General features: G+C 44.4%; 1 protein-coding gene across 8 annotated transcripts in view; it reads right to left on the bottom strand.

The window, feature by feature from the left end:
- The window catches only part of SPIRE1 (spire type actin nucleation factor 1), a 280087-nt gene that overhangs the window by 221370 nt on the left and 34688 nt on the right, over positions 1 to 24029 (bottom strand). For 2 of the 8 annotated variants that reach the window (XM_032152849.2, XM_032152848.2), the window contains exon 1: positions 16851 to 17440. The exons of 5 other annotated variants lie outside the window; for them this stretch is intronic. In XM_032152849.2, the coding sequence (XP_032008740.1) occupies positions 16851 to 17199 (349 nt within the window). In that variant the 5' untranslated portion in view covers positions 17200 to 17440. Of the gene's footprint in view, positions 1 to 16850; positions 17441 to 24029 lie in introns of those variants that run through there. One more of the 8 variants, XM_032152846.2, reaches the window with a different exon arrangement.

Below are 24029 nucleotides of genomic sequence, written 5' to 3' on the forward strand. Positions count from 1 at the left end.
AGCAATAAAAAAATTTCTACAGCCTAATCATAACTGAATTTCTTTTTTTTTTTTTTTTTGAGATGGAGTCTCACTCTGTCGCCAGTCTAGAGTGCAGTGGCACGATCTTGGCTTACTGCAACCTCCGTCTCCAGGGTTCGAGCGATTCTCCTGCCTCAGCCTCCCAAGTAGCTGGGACTATAGGTGCACTACCATGTCCAGCTAATTTTTGTATTTTTAGTAGAGACGGGGTTTCACCACGTTGGCCAGGATGGTCTTGATCTCTTGACCTCGTGATCCACCCACCTCAGCCTCCCAAAGTGCTGGGATTACAGCTGTGAGCCACCACACCCAGCCTCATACCTGAATTTCTAAAATGCAGTGGCCACTGAGGACGTGGAACCAATGAACAGAACTTCAAAAGTTAGGACAGTGAAACTACGTATTTATTAGCTTAAACCAATTTCCCCCAACAAAATCATCTTTGCCAAGTTGCATTTTAAGGGAAAAAAGAACGTTATGCTTTTTTTTTTTTTGAGACAGAGTCTCGCTCTGTCACCCAGGCTGGAGTCCAGTGCGCGATCTTGGCTCACAACCTCCGCCTCCCGGGTTCAAGAGATTCTCCTGCCTCAGCCTCCTGAGTAGCTGGGACTACAGGCATGCACCACCACGCCCGGCTAATTTTAGTATTTTTAGTAGAAATGGGATTTCACCATGTTAGCCAGGATGGTCTCAATCTCCTGACCTTGTGATCCACCTGCCTCAGCGTGAATGTTATGCATTTGATACAAAAAACAGTCAGGGACCTGACCTCTAATTTTAAATACCACTCATGGAAAAAGCATTCATCTGTTAATTCACCAACAGTACGTTTGTGTGACAGGCACTCTCCAGAACTTGCATCTTCTTCCTTAAGATTATCTGATCCCCACCCCAAGCCAGGCTCTAGGACTTTCAGCCTCCAATCACCTTTGCCATAAATGTGACTTCTATCCTAATTCAGAAATGGAGGCTCCCACTTTATTTTTGACATAGACTACACTTTGCTTCCTAGATTTGTAACTAAATCCCTTACCTTTAAAAAAAAATGACAGCCTTGGATTGTTATTACTAGTCACCTTCACAGGGACTAGAGTCTCCCCTTGGACCTAGTATCAGTGATTAAAACTCGCCACAAAATTTGGATATTATCTTTATCTATTTTATGTAATCTGGCAACACTGGAAACTTGCAGAGCAAGTAAGTTTCATCTCTAGTGCCAATTCTGAGTAACAGTGGCTGTCAAGAATGTCATCTTCAGAAGTATTCTGATGGCAAGTACAGGATAGGAGGTGCCCAGGACTATTTAGAAATGTTCTCACTCGTAAGTGAGAGTTGAACAATGAGAACATATGGACACAGGGAGGGAAACAACACACACCAGGGCTGTCAGGGATGGCGGGGGCAAGGGGAGGAAGAGCATTAGGACAAATACCTAATGCATGCGGGGCTTAAAACCTAGATCACGGGTTGATAGGTGCAGCAAACCAGCATGGCACATGTATACCTATGTAACGAACCTGCACATTCTGCACATGTATCCTGGAACTTAAAGTAAAATTTTAAAAAAGAAGAAGAAGAAGAAATGCTGCCATAGGAATAGAGGGGAACAACAGCCTGGAGCCACATTTCTGACACTCCTGTGTTGGAAGACAGGGACAATGAAAGTCAAAGTACTTTTTGTAAACTGAGTTGATTTGGATTAAACTTTTCCCTAGTAACAGTAATTCAAACATTGCTTAAACTTCACGAGCTCAAAAACACATAGACATATCACTAGATTTCAGGAAGGAGAACTTGGAGGGGAACCTTCCCAAGCCAAATCATAAACAGAGTTCTAGCAGGTGACAATCCCAAATGTTCTAGTATTCTCTATCAATTGAAGAGTTCTGGTTTTCATGCATTTCATACACACATCTGTATCCATTCTCTTTAGAATCTCCTGTCCCTCTGTGGCAACTGAGTATGAGACAACCTGGCCAACAACAGCCCTGCAGAGAGGCATCCCAGGAACTTCTATCTTCCAAGCCCTAACTCCCTTTAGATATATCATAACTCTACCATCCATATCCACTTACCCAAATGTGTTACTTTCCCTCTGTCAAGATTTGGGAGATCTGATTTAAAAACTATAAAAACGGCCGGGCACGGTGGCTCACGCCTGTAATTCCAGCACTTTGGGAGGCTGAGGCGGGTGGATCATGAGGTCAGGAGATCGAGACCATCCTGGCTAACACGGTGAAACCCTGTCTCTACTAAAAATACAAAAAAAAATTAGCCGGGCATGGTGGCAGGTGCCTGTAGTCCCAGCTACTTGGGAGGCTGAGGCAGGAGAATGGCGTGAACCTGGGAGGCGGAGCTTGCAGTGAGCCAAGATAGCGCCACTGCAGTCCGGCCTGGGTGAAAGAGCGAGACTCCGTCTCAAAAAAAAAAAAATAAATAAATAAATAAATTTTAAAAAAAATGATAAAAACAACATAGGCTTGACATAGACTACACTTTGCCATTTTTAGCTATTTCACTTTTACTATAAACACTTTTAGCTATTTAACCTTTACTACATATACTATATATAGTCAAGAAATATCTTTTTGTAATGAGTTTTGTAAGTTACACATTTTTATTATACTTATGAATACAGTACTATTCTTTAAATACAAATATAATGAAAAGATCATTAATTAAAGAAGAAAGTCAGGCTGAGCACTATGACTCACGTCTATAATCCTAGCACTTTGGAAGGCTGAGGGGGGGTGAATCATTTGAGGTCAGGAGTTCGAGACCATTTGAGGTCAGGAGTTCGAGACCAGCCCGGCCAACATGGCGAAACCCTGTCTCTACCAAAAAAAAAAAAAAAATTAGCTGGGCATGGTGGCACATGCCTGTAGTCTCAGCTACTTGGGAGGCTGAGGAGGGACAACCGCTTGAACACAGGAGGCAGAGGTTGCAGTGAGTTGAGATCGAGCCACTGCACTCTGGCCTAGGTGACAGAGGGAAACTCCATCTCAAAAAAAAAGGTCAGGGTTAGGGGGCAACTATCATTAATTTAAGGAACTTAACAATTTCCCATCAAAAACATTTAAGTTTATACACATCAGGCAATAGAACAGTTCAAATATTTCATCTAAACTACGGCTTATCTTATAAGTCTCAGATGAAATTTGTTCCAAGAGTTTATAGGGAAAGTTATAGTTACATTGTTTTATTATTTACATAAATAAGCCCTCCTACACTCCCCAAAGGATTCAAATAAGCTAAATTAAATGATCAATAAATGAGTATCAAACAAGTCAGAAAGTAGTAAAAGAAGGAAAAAAACAAATTCAAGATAATATAAAATATATGGAAATCTTTAAAAAATATAAATGGTGGTCAAGCACTAATTACCTTTCCCTGATAATCTGCAAGTAACCCTCCATAGTCCATTCTAAAAACCTGGTGGAGCACCTAAGGCAACAAACGTCTAATCACATTATGGACACCCACATTTCAAATTTTTTCAACCTCAAGAATCATTTTATAGACTTCCAAACATATATTTAACATTGTTTTAGAACTTCTTTATCAATCTTGACTCAAATAATTCGGAAGTATTCATCTTTTTACAAAGGATAGCAATGGCTCAGTAAAAATGTATTTGTGCAGTACATACAAGGTAACAAAATGCCCCCACATGTATTTCCTCATTTGAGTCTCATAACAATTTCACAAGAAGGGCTGGACAAATATTACTTCCATTTTACAAATAAAGAAAGAGAGCGGCCGGGCACCGTGGCTCACGCCTGTAACCCCAGTACTTTGGGAGGCCAAGGCAGGTAGATGGCTTGAGCCCAGGAGTTCAAGACCAGCCTGAGGAACGTGGCAAAACCTGGTCTCCACACACACACGCAAAAGAATAAAAGAAAAAAAAAATAAGAAAGTATCAGCATCCGAAATAGTTAAATGGCTTGCCTGAGGTCATAACTATTCAATAGTAAGCATCAGAGCCAAAAGAACCGAAACTGCATCTTCTGTAGCCAGCTCTTATTTCTCTCCATGTTATGGTGTGACATTCAACAGCTGATTTGCAACTATCTGGAAGGCAGTAAAGGAGATTGGTGGGAATCGATATGACTCCACGGGAAAAAATATTTTCCAGGCCAATTTAATTTCCGACAAGTATAAACCATCATCTATCTTCCCACCCTAACCTGCCCCTCCTGCCTACCCTGTCACCCAAGCACCCAGGCAAGAAGTCAGAGCCTTCGAACAATCCTTCCTCTTTCTCACCCACACATAAAAAGTGGAAGAGCTATACCCTCTCCTATTTCCTAAATCACTCTCAATCTGATTCTTTCTCTCCATTCCTACTGCCCTAATTCAGACCTCCGTCATCTCCTGTTTGAACAGCCATAACACTCCTAACTGGTTTAGCAACTTAAAGGCTACAAAGATCTAAAGATAGTATAAAATGCCTACTGGTGTCTTTGCCCTCCATTTTACCCAATTCAATACATCTACAAAGCCCCTACATTTATCTTTCTAAAAAGAGTAATCTGCTTACATCATTTTCCTGCTTAAAACCCTTCCATGGCTCTCCACTGCCTGTACAGACTATAAATACACACTCGACCATGTGGCTGGCACAAAGTCCTTCATCATCTGATCCCAGCCAACGTGCCTTTCCAGCCCTTCTCACTCCCCCCACTCCCACACACATCCTCTGCTCCAGGCGCAGGGAACACCCACTACAAAGAAGACAAACAGGTTTAACCTCACGTGCCAACTCCAAGTAATTAGTAGTGGCCACCTGAAGCATCCTGTTGAGAACTCTTGGGCTGCTTATAAATTCGGCAGCAAAAAATGCGGTAACCGATTAGCAGTTATCTGCTTTTGACATGGGGAAGTGGGTGGCAGCACAAACGCCATACTTGCCATCCATGCACTGCTGCTCTCTGAGCACCATATAACGTCCTCCACATCTCCAAGCCTTTCCACTTGCTGCTGCTTCTGCCTCACATAGTCTTCCTTTTATGCTACAGCCCCATCCTGGAGACCTCCGGAAACCAGATCTCCTCTGTAACGCTCACCTACTGTCACCAGGCAGGGTCAGCCACTCTCTTCTCTGGGCTCTCATAGTTTTCTGTACATCTTTATTATTTTAAAATTATTGTACTGTACTGTGTTAGTTTCTCCATCTATGAGCTTCTTGAAGGTATGAGCGCAGTTTATCCCTCTTTGTATCGTCAACATCCGGCACAGTGCACTTAGAAGGCACTCAAATATTGGTGAAATGAATACATGAAATCATGTAATGGGAATATCTCTAACATGATATTTTCACTAAAAATCCAGGCAGACATGACCAAACTCTGGGACCAGGCAACCTATAGGGATTGTTAGTGACATTCTAGCACTACCCTCCAATTATCTCTATTTATATTTTTATCTCTCCGAAATACAAGATATTAAAGGAGTATATTAGATAGGAACTTAACTTCTAATTAAATTAAGGGATGGGAGAGAAAATGGGAAATATGACAGAAAAAGACCATAGACTCAATTTTAAAAAATGCATTAGGCCCAGTGCAGTGGTTCACACCTGTAATCCCAGCACTTTGGGAGACAGAGGCAGGTGGATCACTTGAAATCTGGAGTATGAGACCAGCCTGATCAACATAGTGAAACTCCGTCTCTGCTAAAAATACAAAATTAGCCAGGCGTGGTGGTGCATGCCTCTAATCTCAGCTACCATGGAGGCTGAGGCAAGAGAATCGCTTGAACCCAGAAGGTGGGGGCTGCAGTTGGCCAAGATCGCAGGATTGCCCTCCAGCCTGGGCAACAAGAGCAAAACTCCGACTCAAAAAAAAAAAAAGCATTAGCACAATTAGTATAAAAAGACCTAAGAGTCACAGTTTTCAGAAGCCAGCAGTTTGGTATTATTAGGAATATAACCCCTCCATATACCTAATCGAATCCTTTTTAAATTTATACTAATGTCTCATATTGGTTTTAATTTTAAAAGTTTGTGAGATACAATCACTTTGGAAAATTTCTGGCAGTATCTACTTATGTTGACCATACCTCATGAATTAGCAATTGCACTTTTAGGCACATATTCAACAAAAATGCTACATTTGTTCACCAAAAGACACGTGCAGTAATGTTCACAGTGGCATTATTCATACTATCCAGTAAGTCGATATTTGAAACCCAAATATCCATCTAGAGTTTGAACATCAAAAATAAACTCTTTAACATTTCTTCTTCTATATTAAAAACAGGCCAGGTGCAGTGGATCACATCTGTAATCCCAACACTTTGGGAAGCTGAGGCAGGAAGATCACTTGAATGGGGTTCAAGACCAGCCTGGGCAATATAGTGAGAGACCCTGTCTCTACAAAAAAATAACAAAAAAATTAGCCAGGAGTGGTGTTGTGCATTTATAGTCCCAGCTACTCAGGAGGCTGAGGTGGAAGGATCAGCTGTACCCAGAAGTTCAAAGTTACACAGAGCTATGATCACATCACTGCACTCCCGCCTGGGCAACAGAGCAAAACTACAACTTTAAAAAATAAATAAATAAAAACAAAACAATAAGCAACAAGCATACCCAGAGCTAAGATCATGGTTTCTAAACACCATTCTCCAATAAAAGAAACAAGAGCTCCCTGGAAATATGGGTGACTCTAGGGCTGGGGCAGGAAATATGTAAGATGAGCCTTGAAACATCTTGCAGTGCCAGAAAGTGTCTGCTCCACCAGACAGAAGGAGGGCTGCATATCAAAGGAACACAGGAGCCAAGCCTAAGGAGCACCCAATGGCCACAGCGGGAACAATCTGAGCAACAAAACAACCAAAGTACAAAATACATGTCAATCCAGACTGATACAAACAAATGATTGAATACATAAGTAAATGGAGGAGAAGGCACAAATCTTCTTCACAGAATTCAAAATAACTTTAAAAAGATATTCACATCTCCAGGAGGTGGTTTAATTACCTGGCCCCATCCTTGAATGCAGGCTGGAATTAATGACTCCTTTCTAAAGAACAACATATTTTAAAAAGGTAAAAATAGTAACTTTTTAGTGGAGAAACCTGACAACACTGTCTTAATCAAGTGTCCAGGTTATCGTAACCACTGATGTCACATGGTTATCATGTGCCCCAATATGATGTGATCAGGGGGAGCCCTTCGCCTTGCTGGTATTCTTCTCCCAAAACTATAACCCAGTCAAGCCATAAAAATACCAGGCAAGTCCAAATGGAGGGACATTTTACAAAACAGCTGACCAGTACTCACCAAGACTGTCAAGGTCATGATAAACTGTCAGAGACCAGAAGAAACTAAGGAGACACGATGACTAAATGCAATATGGTATCTCGGATGGGGATTTCTGCAATAGAAAAAGGACACTAAGGCCCAGCACGGTGGCTCACGCCTGTAATCCCAGCACTTTGGGAGGCCAAGGCAGATGGATCACCTGAGGTCAGGAGTTTGAGACCAGCCTGACCAACATGGAGAAACTCTGTCTCTACTAAAAATACAAAATTAGCCAGGTGTGGTGGCGGGTGCCTGTAAATCCCAGCTACTCGGGAGGCTGAGGCAGGAGAATCCCTTGAACCCAGGAAGTAGAGGTTATGGTGAGCCAAGATCGCGCCATTGCACTCCAGCCTGGACAACAAGAGCGAAACTCCGTCGCAAAAAAAAAAAAAGAAAGAAAGAAAAAAGAAAACGGACATTAACAGAAAAACTGGGGAAACCTAAATGAAGTCTGGAGTTTAGTTAATAGCAATGCATCAATGTTGTTTTTTAGTTTTGACAAATATACCACAAGAATATAAGATGTTAACATTAGGGGAACTGGGTGAGGGGCAAATAAGAATTAGCTGCATTCTCTTTTCAACTTTTCTGTAAATCTAAAATTATCCCAAAATAAAAAGTTTGGTCAGGCACAGCAGCTCGCACTTGCAATTTCAGCACTTTGTGAGACTGAGGCAGGTGGATCATTTGAGGTCAGGAGTTCAAGAGCAGTCTGGGCAATATTTTTCTCCACTAAAAAACAAAAATAAAAAATTAGCCAGAAGTGGCAGCACACACCTGTGGTCCCAGCTACTTGGGAGGCTGAGGTAGGAAGACTGCTTGAACCCAGGAGCTGGGGACTGCAGTGAGCTCTGATCATACCACTGCACTCCAGCCTGAGCAACAGAGAAAGACCCTGTCTCTTGAAAACAAACAAACAAAAAAAATTGACTAAAAATTCCCACTACATTTGGTAACTCAATATTTCCTTCATAGTTTTAAACAAATATCTGAAAGAAGATATTTTCCTTTTTTCTACTCAGCCAACAAGAAGTAAAAGGGAAATACTTACAGCTCTAATGACACTGTTATGAAAGTAGGATGAGAACTGCTGTTATTTCACAGGACCAATGATACAGGAGAGAGAATCTGACCTTCCATATATAACAAGCAGAGTGCAACTCATCATCTCTTATCAACATATAGTCCTTGACAGCTCAACGATTTTTTTCTTCTAAAGTTTAGTCAAAACTCTTAGTGAGGCCAATATCCTAAGAGTCCTAACTTACTTGAGGACTAATATCTGTAGACGACTAAATTCTTTCTACTGTTTCCCTCTGCAAAAGTAGAAACACAGATACAAAACCACAAATATATTATTCCAAAATTTCTCCCCAAAACTCTTGTGACCCCTCTCTTACAACCCAACACAAGTAGAAATATATTGCATGGCCGGGCGCGGTGGCTCACGCTTGTAATCCCAGCACTTTGGGAGGCCGAGGCGGGCGGATCACGAGGTCAGGAGATCGAGACCACGGTGAAACCCCGTCTCTACTAAAAATACAAAAAATATTAGCCGGGCGTGGTGGCGGGCGCCTGTAGTCCCAGCTACTTGGAGAGGCTGAGGCAGGAGAATGGCGTGAACCCGGGAGGCGGAGCTTGCAGTGAGCCGAGGTTGCGCCACTGCACTCCAGCCTGGGCGACAGAGCGAGACTCCGTCTCAAAAAAAAAAAAAAAAAAAAAAAAAAAAAGAAATATATTGCATGGTAAATTGGAACCAAAAGTGACAGCAGGTCAGGCTTGGTGGCTCATGCCTATAATCCCAGCACTTTGGGAGACCAAGGCAGGCAGATACTTGAGGCCAGGAGTTTGAGACCAGCATGACCAATATGGAAAAACCCTGTCTCTACTAAAAATACAAAAATTAGCCAGGCGCAGCAGCATGTGCATGTAATCCCAGCTATTTGGGAGGCTGAGGTGTGAGAACTGCTTGAACCTGGGAGGCGAACGTTGCAGTGACCCGAGATCATGCCACTGCACTCCAACCTGGGCGACAGACTAAGACTCTGTCTCAAAAAAAAAAAAAAACAAACAAATAAATAAAAGTGACAGCAGGCCAGGCATGATGGCTCATGTCTGCAATTCCAGCACTTTGGTAGGCCAAGGTGGGCAAATCACTTGAGCCCAGAAGTTCCAAACAAAACTAGGCAACATGACAAAATCCCTGTCTCTAAAAAACGATATAAAAATTACCCAGGCATGGGCCAGGTGGTGGCGGTGGCTCACACCTATAATCCCAGCACTTTGGGAGGCCGAGGCGGGCGGATCATGAGGTCAGGAGTTCGAGACCATCCTGGCTAATATGGTGAAACCCTGTCCCTACTAAAAATACAAAAGATTAGCTGGGCATGATGGCACATGCCTATAGTCCCAGCTACTTGGGAGGCTGAGGTGGGAAGATTGCTTGAATCTGGGAGGTCAAAGCTGCAGTGAGCCAATCAATCCACTGCACTCCAGCCTGGGTGGTGACAAAGCAAGACCCTGCCTCAAAAAAAAAAAAAAAAAAAAAGTGATAGCAATCTTATCCAATTACAGCTAAAATCTTAATTTTGCAAATGAACATCTAAACTTACTGTTAAGGCTCCTCCCATGCACTTAGAAGGGGCCTGTGTAAATGAAGGGACTTGAAGTTTAAGCTGCATTAGATTCATGGTAAATTTACCACTGTGTTTCTGTTTTATTTTCTCTTCTTTAATGACTAGAACTATTTACCCTTACATCACCCATGTAAAACTAGAACACTACTTGTACATAGTAGGAACTCAAAGCATATTTGTTAGACTGAATTAACCTGACATATTTGAACTTATTATTCAAAGAGAACAATTTTTATCTATTACTGTAACTAATAAGGCATTTCACCAATCTCTAATTCTACCATTTACCCCCACTACCTACTCCGGAAACCTACACATATACTTCATATATTCCTGTCCTTTAATGATCAGGATGGGAACACAAGAAATACAGAAAGAATGGACCAAAAAAAAAATGTTTTTAAACATTTTTTCGCTGGGTGCAGTGGCTCACGCCTGTAATCCCAGCACTTTGGGAGGCTGAGGTGGGCGGATCACAAGGTCAGCAGATGTAAACCATTCTGGCCAACATGGTGAAACCCCATGTCTACTAAAAATACAAAAATTAGCCAGGCATGGTGGTGGGCGCCTGTAGTCCCAGCTACTCAGGAGGCTGAGGCAGGAGAATCGCTTGAACCCAGGAAGCGGAGGCTGCAGTGAGCCGAGATCACGCCACTGCCTCCAGCCTGGGCAACAGAGCGAGACTCCATCTCAAAAAAACAAAAACAAAAAAACATATTTTTTCACCATTTCAATCTTTACCACAAATATTCTCTCTTTAAAATCAAATAAGGCCGGGCGCGGTGGCTCACGCTTGTAATCCCAGCACTTTGGGAGGCCGAGGCGGGCGGATCACGAGGTCAGGAGATCGAGACCACGGTGAAACCCCGTCTCTACTAAAAATACAAAAAAAAAAATTAGCCGGGCGTGGTGGCGGGCGCCTGTAGTCCCAGCTACTCGGAGAAGCTGAGGCAGGAGAATGGCGTGAACCCGGGAGGCGGAGCTTGCAGTGAGCCGAGATTGCGCCACTGCACTCCAGCCTGGGCGACAAAGCAAGACTCCGTCTCAAAAAAAAAAAAAAAAAAAAAAATCAAATAGGATTTTATGCCAAGACCATCTTCCCCTCCAAATTAGCATGAACCTTGCTGAGAAGCTTGACTGATCATATCCTCTTTTCAAAACCCAAACAAAGCCTGAATGTTCCCTATACCAAGAAACCATTCTCAAGGGATCCCTTTATTAGTATACACACAGGCACTCATTGTTCCTTTCAGGAAAACCTTCTACCAACCTTAAGATTATTTTAAATCAATATATGGCCATAATTTTAAAATGATTCTTTATACCTCTAAACTAATGGTACATCAAAAATTTTGAAACCAAAAGTTAAAATAAATGATTGTTGTCAGATGGGTATTTAAGTCCTGAAAGACTATAAGACCACACAATTCTAATCTCTAAAACTACCGCTATTAATAATTTTGTGGCATCCCAGAAAAGCAAATGCTTTTTAACCATGTGAAGATCTAGACTATAACCTAAATTGCATCAGTTACTACTTTCTAAAGACCCTGTATACCAAAATGTGCTCTAATTGCCAATCAGATATACTTATGAGTATACAAAGAGTCTGCGTGTCTTTAACCCCTTAATTAAGGGTGTGAAAGTTAAAACTTCATCAACTTGTACCTAATAAACTTTCCCAAACAACAAAGTCTTATTATTACTACAACTGCATAAACACTGGAGAAAATGTTAAATAAGCCACCAAACAAGATTCATAAACTGTCTTGATTCTAAGCAATCTATCCTCCTGTCAAGACAGAAATACTTTGTAACCATACTGCTCATTTTAAGACGTTATACATAATTTAATCTGTTTACTTTCAAGAGATCCTGTAAAGAGCTAGTCTTTCCTTTTTCTTGAATTTATCTCCTTGGGTCCTATATCACACTGCTTTTATGGCCACGCTAGCAATTTGGCTCTAAGTTTTACCTGAATGCTAAATAAACTCACTAATTCTTCATTTTTTTCCTTCATTGGTCTCCAGCCTATGACACCTTTCAACATTTTTCTATTTTTCTTATAGCGTTTCTATTTATTTCATTCAAACTGAATCTAACCATTCTCAGATGTATCAATACTGTTAAAAGTAAACAAGAATTAAAATCAATTACTACTATATTCAGTCCCCTAAAAAGTCAGTAAAGCCATGAAGTCCTACTTCTTCTAAGAGGACTAAATGGAGTGATACTGCTGGTACTGGCAAGAACCAGTACGACTCATTCAGCTCAACAACAGAGTGGCAATGGCCTGCAGAAGGATTCACTCACTTGAGGATTACAGCCAGAATCCATTTCTCCACCCTGAACACAATCCCGGGCACCACCTGCTAGAGCAGTGGTTCTCAACTGGGACAATTTTGCACCCTAGGGAACATTTGGCAATGGATAGAGACTTTTTTAATGTCACAATTGCAGGGGAGGGGCTCACTGGCATCCAATGTTAAGAGATCACATCACGGATGCTGCACAGGACAGCCACCACAACAAAGAATTACTCAGCCAAAAATGCCGACAGTGCCAAAGTTAAGAAACTCTGACCTTGACATTTACCCCAATTCTTGGTAAAAACATAAAACAAATGGACTAGAGACAGTATAGTGGTGAGAAAGGACCACAGGATTAGAGGAAGAAGGAAACTACAACCTATTGAGTACCTGCTATACAGCAAGTCTTGCCACTTGACATATATTATCCTCACTTACGCCCCAACCCTGTGAAAACAATATATTCTGATTTTACACAGAAGGCTAGACTCAGGGGGATTGAGGAACTTACTCACTGTCACTTCTCTAAGGGGAAGAATCACAAAACAAATTCAAACCAAATGTTTCATTCCACAACACTACAAAGCCTAGACACCAAAAGACCAAGATTTGATTCAAAGAGTTACTAATCACTTAACTTCCTTAAACGACCATTTAGAAAATATATCAGGCCGGACGCGGTGGCTTACGCCTGCAATCCCAGCACTTTGGGAGGCCAAGGCTGGTGGATCACTGAGGTCGGGAGTTCATGACCAGCCCGGGCAACATGGGGAAACCCCATCTCTACTAAAAATACAAAATTAGCCAGGCATGGTAGTGCATGTCTGGAATCCCAGCTATTCGGGAGGCTGAGGCAGGAAAATCTCTTGAACTCGGGAGGCGGAAGTGCCGGTGAGCCGAGATTGTGCCATTGCACTCCAGCTTGGGCAACAAGAGCAAAACACCATGTCAAAAAAAAAAAAAAAGAAAAGAAAAAAACAGAAATCAATGGATGTGAAAACATAAATGTTGCAGATTGTTAACTACATATAATCATGATAAATACAATGAAAAAGGAAGTGTGGCCAGCACGGTGGCTCAATTCTGTAATCCCAGCATTGTGGGAGGCTGAGGCAGGTGGATCACCTGAGGTCAGGAGTTCGAGACCAGCCCAGCCAACACGGTGAAAACCCATCTCTACTAAAAATACAAAAATTAGCCGGGCATGGTGGTACACACCTGTAATCCCAGCTACTTGGGAGGCTGAGGTAGGAGAATTGCTTGAACCCCAGAGGCAGAGGTTGCAGTGAGCCAAGACTGTACCACTGCACTCCAGCCTGGGCGACAAAGTGAGACTCCACCTCAAAAAAAAAAAAAAAAAAAAAAAAAAAAAAAAAAAAAAAAAAAAAAAAATTTGGTTGGGCACGGTGGCTCACGCCTGCAATCCCAGCACTTTGGGAGGCCAAGACGGGCAGATCATGAGGTCAGGAGATCGAGACCATCCTGGCTAACACGGTGAAACCCTGTCTCTACTAAAAATACAAAAAAATTAGCCGGGCATGGTGGCAGGCATCTTTAGTCCCAGCTACTTGGGAGGCTGAGGCAGGAGAATGGCATGCACCTGGGAGGCGGAGCTTGCAAGCTTGCAGTGAGCTGAGATCGCACCACCACACTCCAGCCTGGGCAACAGAGCGAGACTCCGTCTCAAAAAAAAAAAATTATTTTTACTTATTTTCCCCAACTCTTCCCTACTATGGAAGTCTCATGAATACAAACGTTCCTTAAAAACAGAAAAGAGAAGTCAGGCGCGGTGGCTCACGCCTGTAATCCCAGCACTTTGGGAGGCCGAGGCAGGTGGATCATGAAGTCAAGAGATCAAGACCATCCTGGCCAACATGGTGAAACCCCATTTCCACCAAAAATACAAAAATTAGCTGGGCATGGTGGCAAGCACCTGTAGTCCCAGCTACTCGGGAGGCAGAGGCAAGAGAATCACTTGAACCCAGGAGGCAGAGGTTGCAGTGAGCTGAGACTGTGCCACAGCACTCCAGCCTGGCAACAGAGGGAGACCCCATCTCAAAAAAAAAAAAAAAGAAAAAGAAAAAAAAAAGAAAAGAGAGACTGGGCAAGGCGGGTTACACCTGTAACCCCAGCACTTCGGCATGCCAAGGCAGTTGGATCACTTAAGCCCAGGAGTTCCAGGCTGCAATGAGCTATGACTACACCACTGCACTCCAGCCTTCAGCAGCCTGGGCAATACAGCAAGACCCTGTCAAAAAAAAAAAAGAAAAGAAAAAGAAAGAGAGAGAGAAAAAGAAAAAAAGAAAGAAAGAGAGAGAGAAAGGAGGAATAGAATTTTTAAGTGTGCACAACACCAAATTATTCATCAAGTTTAAGAATCAAGATAAAATCTTCAGAAGACTGTATATCTTCCTGAGCCATGCAACTATTCTTAAATCCAATGAGGAAATAAACTAATATTTTAGTATGAACTTCTTAAATAATTTTATTCAACAGAAAATGCTCAAGTCTCTATCAACAACTTTGATTAGGCCTTCTCCATAACTGGTAGCGCAGGTCATGAGCAGAACTGAGAAACAGAATTATAAACCTATTGCGAATTGTGCAGAACAACTCCACTCACTATTTTCTCCATAAAGGCAGTTTATTACACTGAGATCAGTATGTTATCACTCACACTAGTGATGTAAAAAATAATCCATTTCAACATAAGGTTCAGACCAAAAAAACAAGAAAAAACCCATCCACCAGAATCTATCAATCTTTGACAACAAAACTGTACTATTTTGGGATTAAATTTAAGTGACAAGACAATGTAAACTGGCGGCTTGTTCTCTCCGGAAATCACCACTACCAATGCTGCTTCTAAAAGCAGCCTGCACACAACCATTTTTCCTCTGGAAATAGCTAAATCCCAAGGCACGATATTGCTGTATTTTTTTTTTTTTTTTGAGACAGGGTCTCTCTCTTGTCACCCAGGCTGGAGTGCAGTGGCGCGATCTCAACTCACTGCAGCCTCCACCTCCCAGGTTCAAGCAATTCTCCCACCTCAGCCTCCCGAGTAGCTGGTATTCCAGGGGCACACCACCACGCCCGGCTAATTTTTGTATTTTTAGTAGAGACGGGGTTTCACCATGTTGGCCAGGCTGGTCTCGAACTCCTGACCTCAGGTGATCCACCTGCCTCGGCGTCCCAAAGTGCTGGGATTACAGGCTTGAGCCACGGCACCTGGCAGACATTGCTGTATTTTATAAATGTATCTTTTTGTACCAATTAATACACTATAAATTATAATTGCAAGTATTTCCCACTAAGATTAAGTCCAAGTTTAAAAGCAATAAGCCCATCAAATAAACAAATATACTATTTGAAATAGTTTCAAAAGAATAATTAAAAAGATGGCTTTAAATAAAAACTTGTTTACCTGGCGCTAAAAAATAAAAGATAAAAGCATGTAAATAAAAATGTGTTTACCTGACACTAAAAAATAAAAGATAAAAACATGTTCTGGCGCAACTGAAAGAATAACTATAACCTTAAATATTGTTTTAATCAAGTTAGACAACGGTTTCCATTAAATGTCATTTTACTAATTCGAAATTACATCTTTCACCTTAAGCATTTTGACATTTCCATCAACTTTCTAAAAGTGAGGGTAGATTGTTTTTCTATGTTTTTAATAGACTTGCCTCTCAAAAGAATGAATTAGATAAAAACTGATGGGAGAAACCTTTTCTCAACCTCCTCCTCTTCAAAGAGCATCTGAGTAAACCCTGGCTATAAATTACTTTTCAGGTCATAATCCTGAAAATTTTACATTAGACAATGACATAACTAAGGCCCATTTTCTCTTTGTATCCGGACATCCTGTCAACTTTTTACTTTACAAGCCTGTTTTTCATCACAACAAATTTTCACATACAGGAATGCAATCGGTATTTTCTAACGTCCAGGAGCCAAAAATCATTATTTAGTCTATTTTTCCATCTCTCCCCAAAGAGCAGAATTCTCACGGTTCAGAATCATCTTTACATTTCCGAACCGAGGAAAGGCTGTCTAATGTGGAATACTGCTAGTTTCCCGTGAGGAGCGCGGTGTTCCCGACAGCGGCACTGAGGATCCGCGCGGAGCCCCCGCGTGAAGCCTGCGATGCCCTCCCCACCCCGCGAACCCGGCAGTGCGTCAGCAGCCACGGCGTGAGGCGCACAGGCCGCTGGCCAGGAGCACGGCCCAGCCCACCGCTCCCAAACGCGCCGCGGGCAGCTGTCGCGCGGGCTGCACAATGACGAGCGCCCCGCGGCCCGCAGGCCCAGGCCCATCCAGAGCCGCCCCAACGCCCTCCGCACAGCGGATTTGCGCCGCCGCCCACCACGAGGCTCTGACTTCCGAGGGGCCCTGGCCAGCCACGGCCTGACGCCGCCCTCCCCTGCGGGTCCCAGGCGGATCCTCCCGGGGGTCTCCTGTGGCAAATAGGGGGGCGGCAGGGGCGGCGGGGGCGGAAGGGCCGGGGACGCTGAGGGTAAGGCGGCCCAGCTGCGGGTGTTCCAAGGATTACGAGGGAAAGGGGCCCGGCGGCCTCACCCGCAACTGGAGGCGGCTCTCCCGCGTCGTCGGCCGCGGGCGCCAGGGTGACGGCGCCGTCCCTCCAGACGCGGATCTGCGCGGCCGAGCGCACACGGCGGCGGGGCTGGCGGCGGCGGGCGGCGGCGCGCAGGGAACCGCAGCACTGGTAGCACACGGCCCACGCCTGCTCCTCGTTGATGGGCTGGTTGTAGAGCCGCAGGATCTCCTCCAGGCTCAGCGCGTCCTGGGAGCCCCCGGCCGCGCCGCCGGCTGCCCCGCCGGCTGCCCCGGGCTCCCGCGGCCCCTCGCCGCCCACTGCCTCAGTCCGCGGCTCCCCGCCGCCCGCCGGGCCGGCCGCCTGAGCCATCCCGCGGGTGGGCGCTGCGCTCGGCAGTCGCGCCGTGTGCCGGCGTCTCCTCAGCTCCGGAGCATCGTCTCCGCGCGCCGCCGCCTCACCATCCCCGGAACCGCCGCCGCCCAACGCGGCCGCGCGCGCCGCCGCCGGGACCAGGCGAGTGCCCGGGAGGCGTGGGCGAGAGGAGGGCGGCGAGGACACGGCTGCAGTCCCGGTCAGACAGCCGCCGGCCGGTAACGACGCGATGGCGTCCGGCGCCCCGCCCCGCCCCGCCTCGCCTCGCCTCGCCTCGCCTCGCCTCGCCTCGCGCAGTCCAGCGCCGCCCAGCGCCCGCCCCTCAGGGGGCCGCACGGGCAGGGGGATGCACGCTCTGGAGGTGAGGACCAGGCTGGAGGGCCTCGCCTGGAGGCGAGATGGCCGCACGGTCTCTAGCTGGCCGCGACCCACAGGGCTCGCAGAGTCGCAGGCGGTGACGCGCGGTCAGGGGGCCGGGTCGCAAGGGGGACACAGCTGGGGGCGCGATGGTGAGGGCGGCGACGCACGGTCTGGAGGGGACGCGCGGCCGGGTAGGGCGTGCAGGGTGGTGGGGCGTGGGGGACACGCGGGGCCGGGGGCGGGCGCGCGGTAGGGGGCGCAGGGGCAAGAGGGGGTAGCATTTATCAGGGAAGCCCCCGGCCGACTCTGGCGGGGAACTGGGCGCGACAACCCGGGTCACCGCCCTGCACAGCGGGAGAAGTCACCCGCATTGACGTTCCCTAGACGCTGGATCGCCGAAGGTCTGGTTGAGAACTTGAACCCGCCTGGAGCGGATGCCTAAGAACATGCAGGCCCGCTGAAGCCTCCCCGCAGGGCCCAGGGCCCTGGGCCCTGAAAGTCTCCGGCAGTTTCCCCTGACCCCGCGGCCGCTCTGCGCGTTTTCCGATTTCTTGCTGGTTGAATACCTCCCTCTCCACTCCCAACTTTAGGGTAAGCACCATAAAGACGGGGATCTTTACGGGTTTTCCTCACTGACTTCTCCCAAAAGCTAAACCAGCGCCTGGAATATACACATGTCGTACATAATTTGCAGGTGTTAGTTTCAGCGTCCTTCCGGATTCATTTGTAACATTCGTCCCTTCCCTCACTAAGGTAATGTCTCAAGTACCACACTCATCAGAGCATGTGGAATGAATATCACAGTGGTAAAATTGAACTGAGGGCAATTAGCCGTAGAAAGAAAGAATTCCGCCCCCCAACCTATTAAATATGCAATAAAACATAATTCTTAATCACCCATTGGTAGATTAATTTAATCGATAAAATTCCACTGAGGCTAGTCCTGTGTGAAAGCCCTACAGAGTGTTGAAAGCATCAACCAAATAAGCAATCTATATTAAGTTCCAGTAAACCTTTTACGGCAGTTTTATGTAAAATGTTAGAAATCACGCTCTCAACAATTGCATCTTGCCGTAGAAACTACAACAGTCTATTTAAATTACAGCCGTCTATTAAAATAGGATACCATCTTACATACAGCCGGGATGGGGAGGAGGGAGAAAAGCAACAGGACGAAAAGGAAGATTAAGAAATTGAAAGAGGGCCGTGCGCAGTGGCTTACGCCTGTAATCCCAGCACTTTGGGAGGCTGAGGCGGGCAGATCACTGAGGTCAGGAGTTCGAGACCAGCCTGGCCAACATGGTGAAAACCTGTCTCTACTAAAAATACAAAGAAAGTTAGCCGAGTGTGGTGACGCACGCTTGTAATCCCAGCTACCCGGGAGGCTGAGGCAGGAGAATCGCTTGAACCTGGGAGGTGGAGGTTGCAGTGAGCTAAGATCACACCACTGCACTCCAGCCTGGGGACAGAGCGAGAGTCTGTCTCAAAAAAATAAATAAATAATAAATTGAAAGAGGAGAAGAAAGCTCCCCAGGCAACTTATTATAATTTCAGTACAAGAGATACAAAACAACCCCTTAAAGTAGCATCACTTAATTATAGGTTCATAATCTCATTTGTAACAATGCAATATCTATTGTGTGCCAAAGCCCAGAGAGGCAAACATATAATTCCTTATGTGTGACAATATATACATATAAATATATCTCTGTCCTCTTGATTAAAAACAGACAAACATTCCCAAATTTTGCTATTTCAAAAGTTTATCCTGTGTGAATTTTGAAAATACAGACTGGTTTAAAATATTTTGAACAATCCAGGAAAAAAACGAAGGTCTACTTTTATGGACAAGACTACCACCTCCTGGCCTTATGGGATACTGCTGCCCATTGCACTTGGACAACTACAGCCAAAAACATTTTTATCTTTGCCTTACCCACCAGTAAACAAGATAAATGGGTTAATAAACTGAGGAATCTATGAGCCATTAACCTGCTAACCCTGGCATAGGGCAGTAAATAAATATTGAAGACAACAATACAGGGAAGGAGGAAGTGAGTAAAGTAAAGGAAATCCAAACTTTATCTTTTAAAAGATGAATTCTTATTTTTTTAGTCATCCCTCTAATCAATGGAAAAAGATGCATTTTTTTTTTTTTATTGAGACAGAGTCTCACTCTGTCGCTCAGGCTAGGGTCAGTGCTGCGATTTCAGCTCACTGCAACCTCTGCCTCCTGGGTTGAGACGATTCTCGTGCCTCAGCCTCCCGAGTAGCTGGGATTACAGGCACACGCTACCATGCCTGGCTAATTTTTGTATTTTTAGTAAAGACAGGGTTTCACCATGTTGGCCAGGCTGGTCTCAAACTCCTGACTTGAGTGGTCCACCCGCCTCAGCCTCCAAAAGCACTGGGATTACAGGTGTGAGCCACTGTGCCCAGCCAAAAGATGCATTCTTAAAAACATATTTGTAACACTAGGATTTTCCTTGAGTGATGATTTTTTTAATATATACACATTTTGAGAGGGAGACATTACTGCACTGTATCACAGGACGGTTATATTCAACATAAGGGCTTTTTTTTTTTATTGCCAAGTAACTGCATGGTATGATATACTTAAATATTTTGCCTGTGTGAGCATATATGTAATTAAGTTGAGGAAAGATGACAAGTAGAATATTGTGTGATGTTTCTTCTCTACACAAAATAAAGGAAAATCTTTAAAATCCTAGCTGTCTTCTAAGTCTAGTTATACAACATGAACACTTGACTCTTTTTTGTATAAAGATTATAACTTACTAACTTCGAAATGATTTTCAGTACTCCTTAAAGTTTTGATAAGCTGGCCGGGCATGGTGGCTCACGCCTGTAATCCCAGCACTTTGGGAAGCCGAGGCAGGCGGATCACCTGAGGTCAGGAGTTCGAGACCAGCCTGGCCAACATGGCAAAAACCCATCTCTACTAAAAATACAAAAATTAGCTGAGCGTGGTGGCAGGCACCTGTAATCCCAGCTACTCGGGAGGCTGAGGCAGGAGAATCACTTGAACCCGGGAGGCAGAGAGTGCAGTGAGCCGAGATCACACCATTGCACCCCAGCCTGGGCAACAAGAATGGAACTTCATCTCAAAAAAGAAGAAAAAAAATTGATAAGCCTTACCGTCATCCATCATCACAACACCCTGAAAGTGACTGCTGACCACTCAAAGGCTACCAGCCATTGATTTCTTCTCAGTGGAGTTCAAGCAGCCCTGTGGAATAACAGCACTGTCCCATTTTCCCATTTTCAATTAAAATTCAAAGATTCGGGGCCAGGCGCAGTGGCTCATGCCTGTAATCCCAACACTTTGGGAAGCCAACTCAGGCAGATCACTTGAGGCCATGAGTTCGAGACCAGCCTGGCCAACATGGTGAAACCTTGTCTCTACTAAAAATGCAAAGAAAATTAGCCAGGCATGGTGATGCATGCCTGTAATCCCAGCTACTCGGGAGGCTGAGGCGGGAGAATCGCTTGAACCCAGGAAGCAGAGACTGCTGTGAGCCAAGATTGTACCACTGCACTCCAGCCTGGGTGACAGAGTGAGACTCCATCTCAAAGAAAAAAAAAAATCCAAAGATTCAAATGCCTTTATGTTCAGGATATTTTGTTCCCAATTTCAGTCATTGATTGTATTTTTACTCTATGACTTCACATTTAAAATGTCTGAACAACTCAAATCAACATTTAAATGTCTTTTTCAAAGTGCCGTGAAGTCCGTGTTACTCTGATTTTGTTTTTGTTGATTTTGTTATTTTATTAAAAATTGAATCCTTGACTTTTTTATATTTACTTCTTATTCTTGTAGAATAAATGTACTTCATGCTTCATACTCTGGAGGTACTGGCTGTGCTGCTCTGAGTCTTTCAGGGAGCACCATCACTGTGCAGCCCAAGCTTTTCCCAGACACTTCTGGACAAGTGCTCCTAAGAGGCACATTCACCTAGAAAAGTGCACCAGAAAGGAAAAAAAAAAAAAAAACAGCATATTTTTTAATGTTGTAACCTAAATTTTCATTGCCCACAATCGTAATACTTTATACATCTATAGTGATATTTATACTTTCAAAATGTGCTCTTCAGTTACACAACTTGAAGGGTCAGATATTATTATTCCTGTCTTATAGAAGAGAAAATACAGTCATAGGACAAAATACAGAAGCAGTAAATGAAAGTTGGTACTGGAATTCAGGCCTCCTGAGCAGCTCAGCTCCGACCAGCTCAGCTCTTTCTTCTACATTACAGTGTCCATGTACACTCACACAGAGCAAGAATAAAGTCCTGAGCCTGGCTGTGGGGGCTCACACCTGTAATCCCAGCACTCTGGGAGGCTGAGGCAGGAGCATCATTTGAGCTCACAAGTTTGAGACCAGCCTGGGCAATGTGACGAAAATCCATCTCTACAAAAAATACAAAAAAGTAACCAGGTGTGGTGGTGCACACCTATAATCCCAGCTGCTTGGAAGGCTAAGGCACAAGAATTGCTTGAGCCCAGGAAGCAGAGGCTGCAGTGAGCCAAGATCATGCCACTGCACTCCAGCCTGGGTGATACAGTGAGACCTTGTCTCAAAAAAAAGAAAAAAATATATTTTTGAGGAAAAGTAGAGGATTGAGATAAAATGTATGAACAATAGTGTATCAATGGGTTCATGAGAGACCCTGGAAAATACCAGGCTAAGCAATAATCATGTTTCACCTACTTAATGTGATTCTCCTTTAAGATAATTGTTTTTAAACCATTATAGATGTATGACGTTCTGATCTAAATATAAGTGTAATTATTAGCTTCAACTAGTTAAGAAGATTTGACTTGGAAAAGACCTCATAAATATGAATTTTAGGCCGAGCCACTATTTTATGCTTATGGAAATTGGAGCCTGCAAATGTTAAGTGACTTACCCCAAATTACTGCTAGTTGGCCTGAGATAATTCAAATACATTTCCTATAACACAAACTTTCCAAATACTCTTTTATAGTCATATTACATAATTCTGATCAGATTTCAAACGTTAGGACAAGCAGTAGCTTACTCCTTAATTCCAGTGGGAAATTAAAAACAAAATAAGGCCCAAAAATAAATATTCTTTGAGACAGACTCTTGAGGCCAAGGCTTGAGTGCAGTGGCATGATCTCAGCTCACTGCAACCTCCACCTCCTAGGTTCAAGCAATCCTCCCACCTCAGCCTTCCAAGTAGCTGGGACCACAGGTGCACACGACCACACCTGGCTAACTTGTACTTCTTTGCAGAGACAGGGTTTCACCATGTTGCCCAGGCTGGTCTGGAACTCACCTCTTCCTCCCAAAGTGCTGGGATTACAGATGTGAGCCACCACAACCAGGCACAAAAATATCTTTCTTTTGTAGCAAAGTTTGATGTTTGACAATAATTGCTTAAAAATGGAGAATTATCAATAAAATTTTAACCAGTTTTGTGTTGTGTAAATTAGAAATTTTCAGACTGAATCACACTTTGCTGATGAGACAATGCAAAAATATTTTTTCAAGCCTCTATTATTTAATTTTTCGTGTGTGTGTGTGTGTGTGTGTGTGTGTGTGTGTATGTGTGTGTGTGTGTAGAGAGAGACAGTCTCATTCTGTTGCCCAGGCTGGATGGAGTGCAGTGGTGCAATCATAGCTCACTGCAACCTCTAACTCCTGTGCTCAAAAGAATCCTCCCAGCCGGGCACAGTGGCTCACGCCTGTAATCCCAGCACTTTGGGAGGCTGAGGCGGGCAGATCACCTGAAGTCGGGAGTTCAAGACCAGCCTGACCAACATGGAGAAACCCCGTCTCTACTAAAAATACAAAATTAGCTAGGCATGGTGGCGCATGCCTGTAATCCCAGCTACTCAGGAGGCTGAGGCAGGAGAATCGTTTGAACCCGGAGGGGTGGAGGTTGCAGTGAGCCGAGATCGTGCCATTGCACTCCAGTCTGGGCAACCAGAGCGAAACTCCATCTCAAAAGAAAAAAAGAGTCCTCCCACTTCAGCCTTCTGAGTAGGCCGGGATTACAGGGATGCGCCACCACACCCCGCTAATTTTTTAAAACTTTTTGTTGGCCGGGTGTGGTGGCTCACGCCTATAATCCCAGCACTTTGGGAGGCTGAGGAGGGTGGATCACGAGGCCAGATCGAGACCATTCTGGCTAACACGGTGAAACCTCTACTAAAAATACAAAATTAAAATACAAAAATTAGCCGGGCATGGTGGCATGTGCCTGTAGTCCCAGCTACTCAGGAGGCTGAGGCAGGAGAATTGCTTGAACCGGAGGCAGAGATCACAGTGAGCCAAGATCACGCCATTGCACTCCACCCTGGGCGACAGAGCGAGACTCCGTCTCAAAAAAAAAAAATTTCGTAGAGAAGGGGTCTCAGTCTGCTGCCCAAGCTGGTCTCAAATTCCTGGGCTCAAGGGATCCTCCCGCCTTGGC

This window comes from Hylobates moloch, unplaced genomic scaffold (genome assembly GCF_009828535.3).
Source record: "Hylobates moloch isolate HMO894 unplaced genomic scaffold, HMol_V3 SCAFFOLD_5, whole genome shotgun sequence".
NCBI lineage: Eukaryota > Metazoa > Chordata > Mammalia > Primates > Hylobatidae > Hylobates > Hylobates moloch.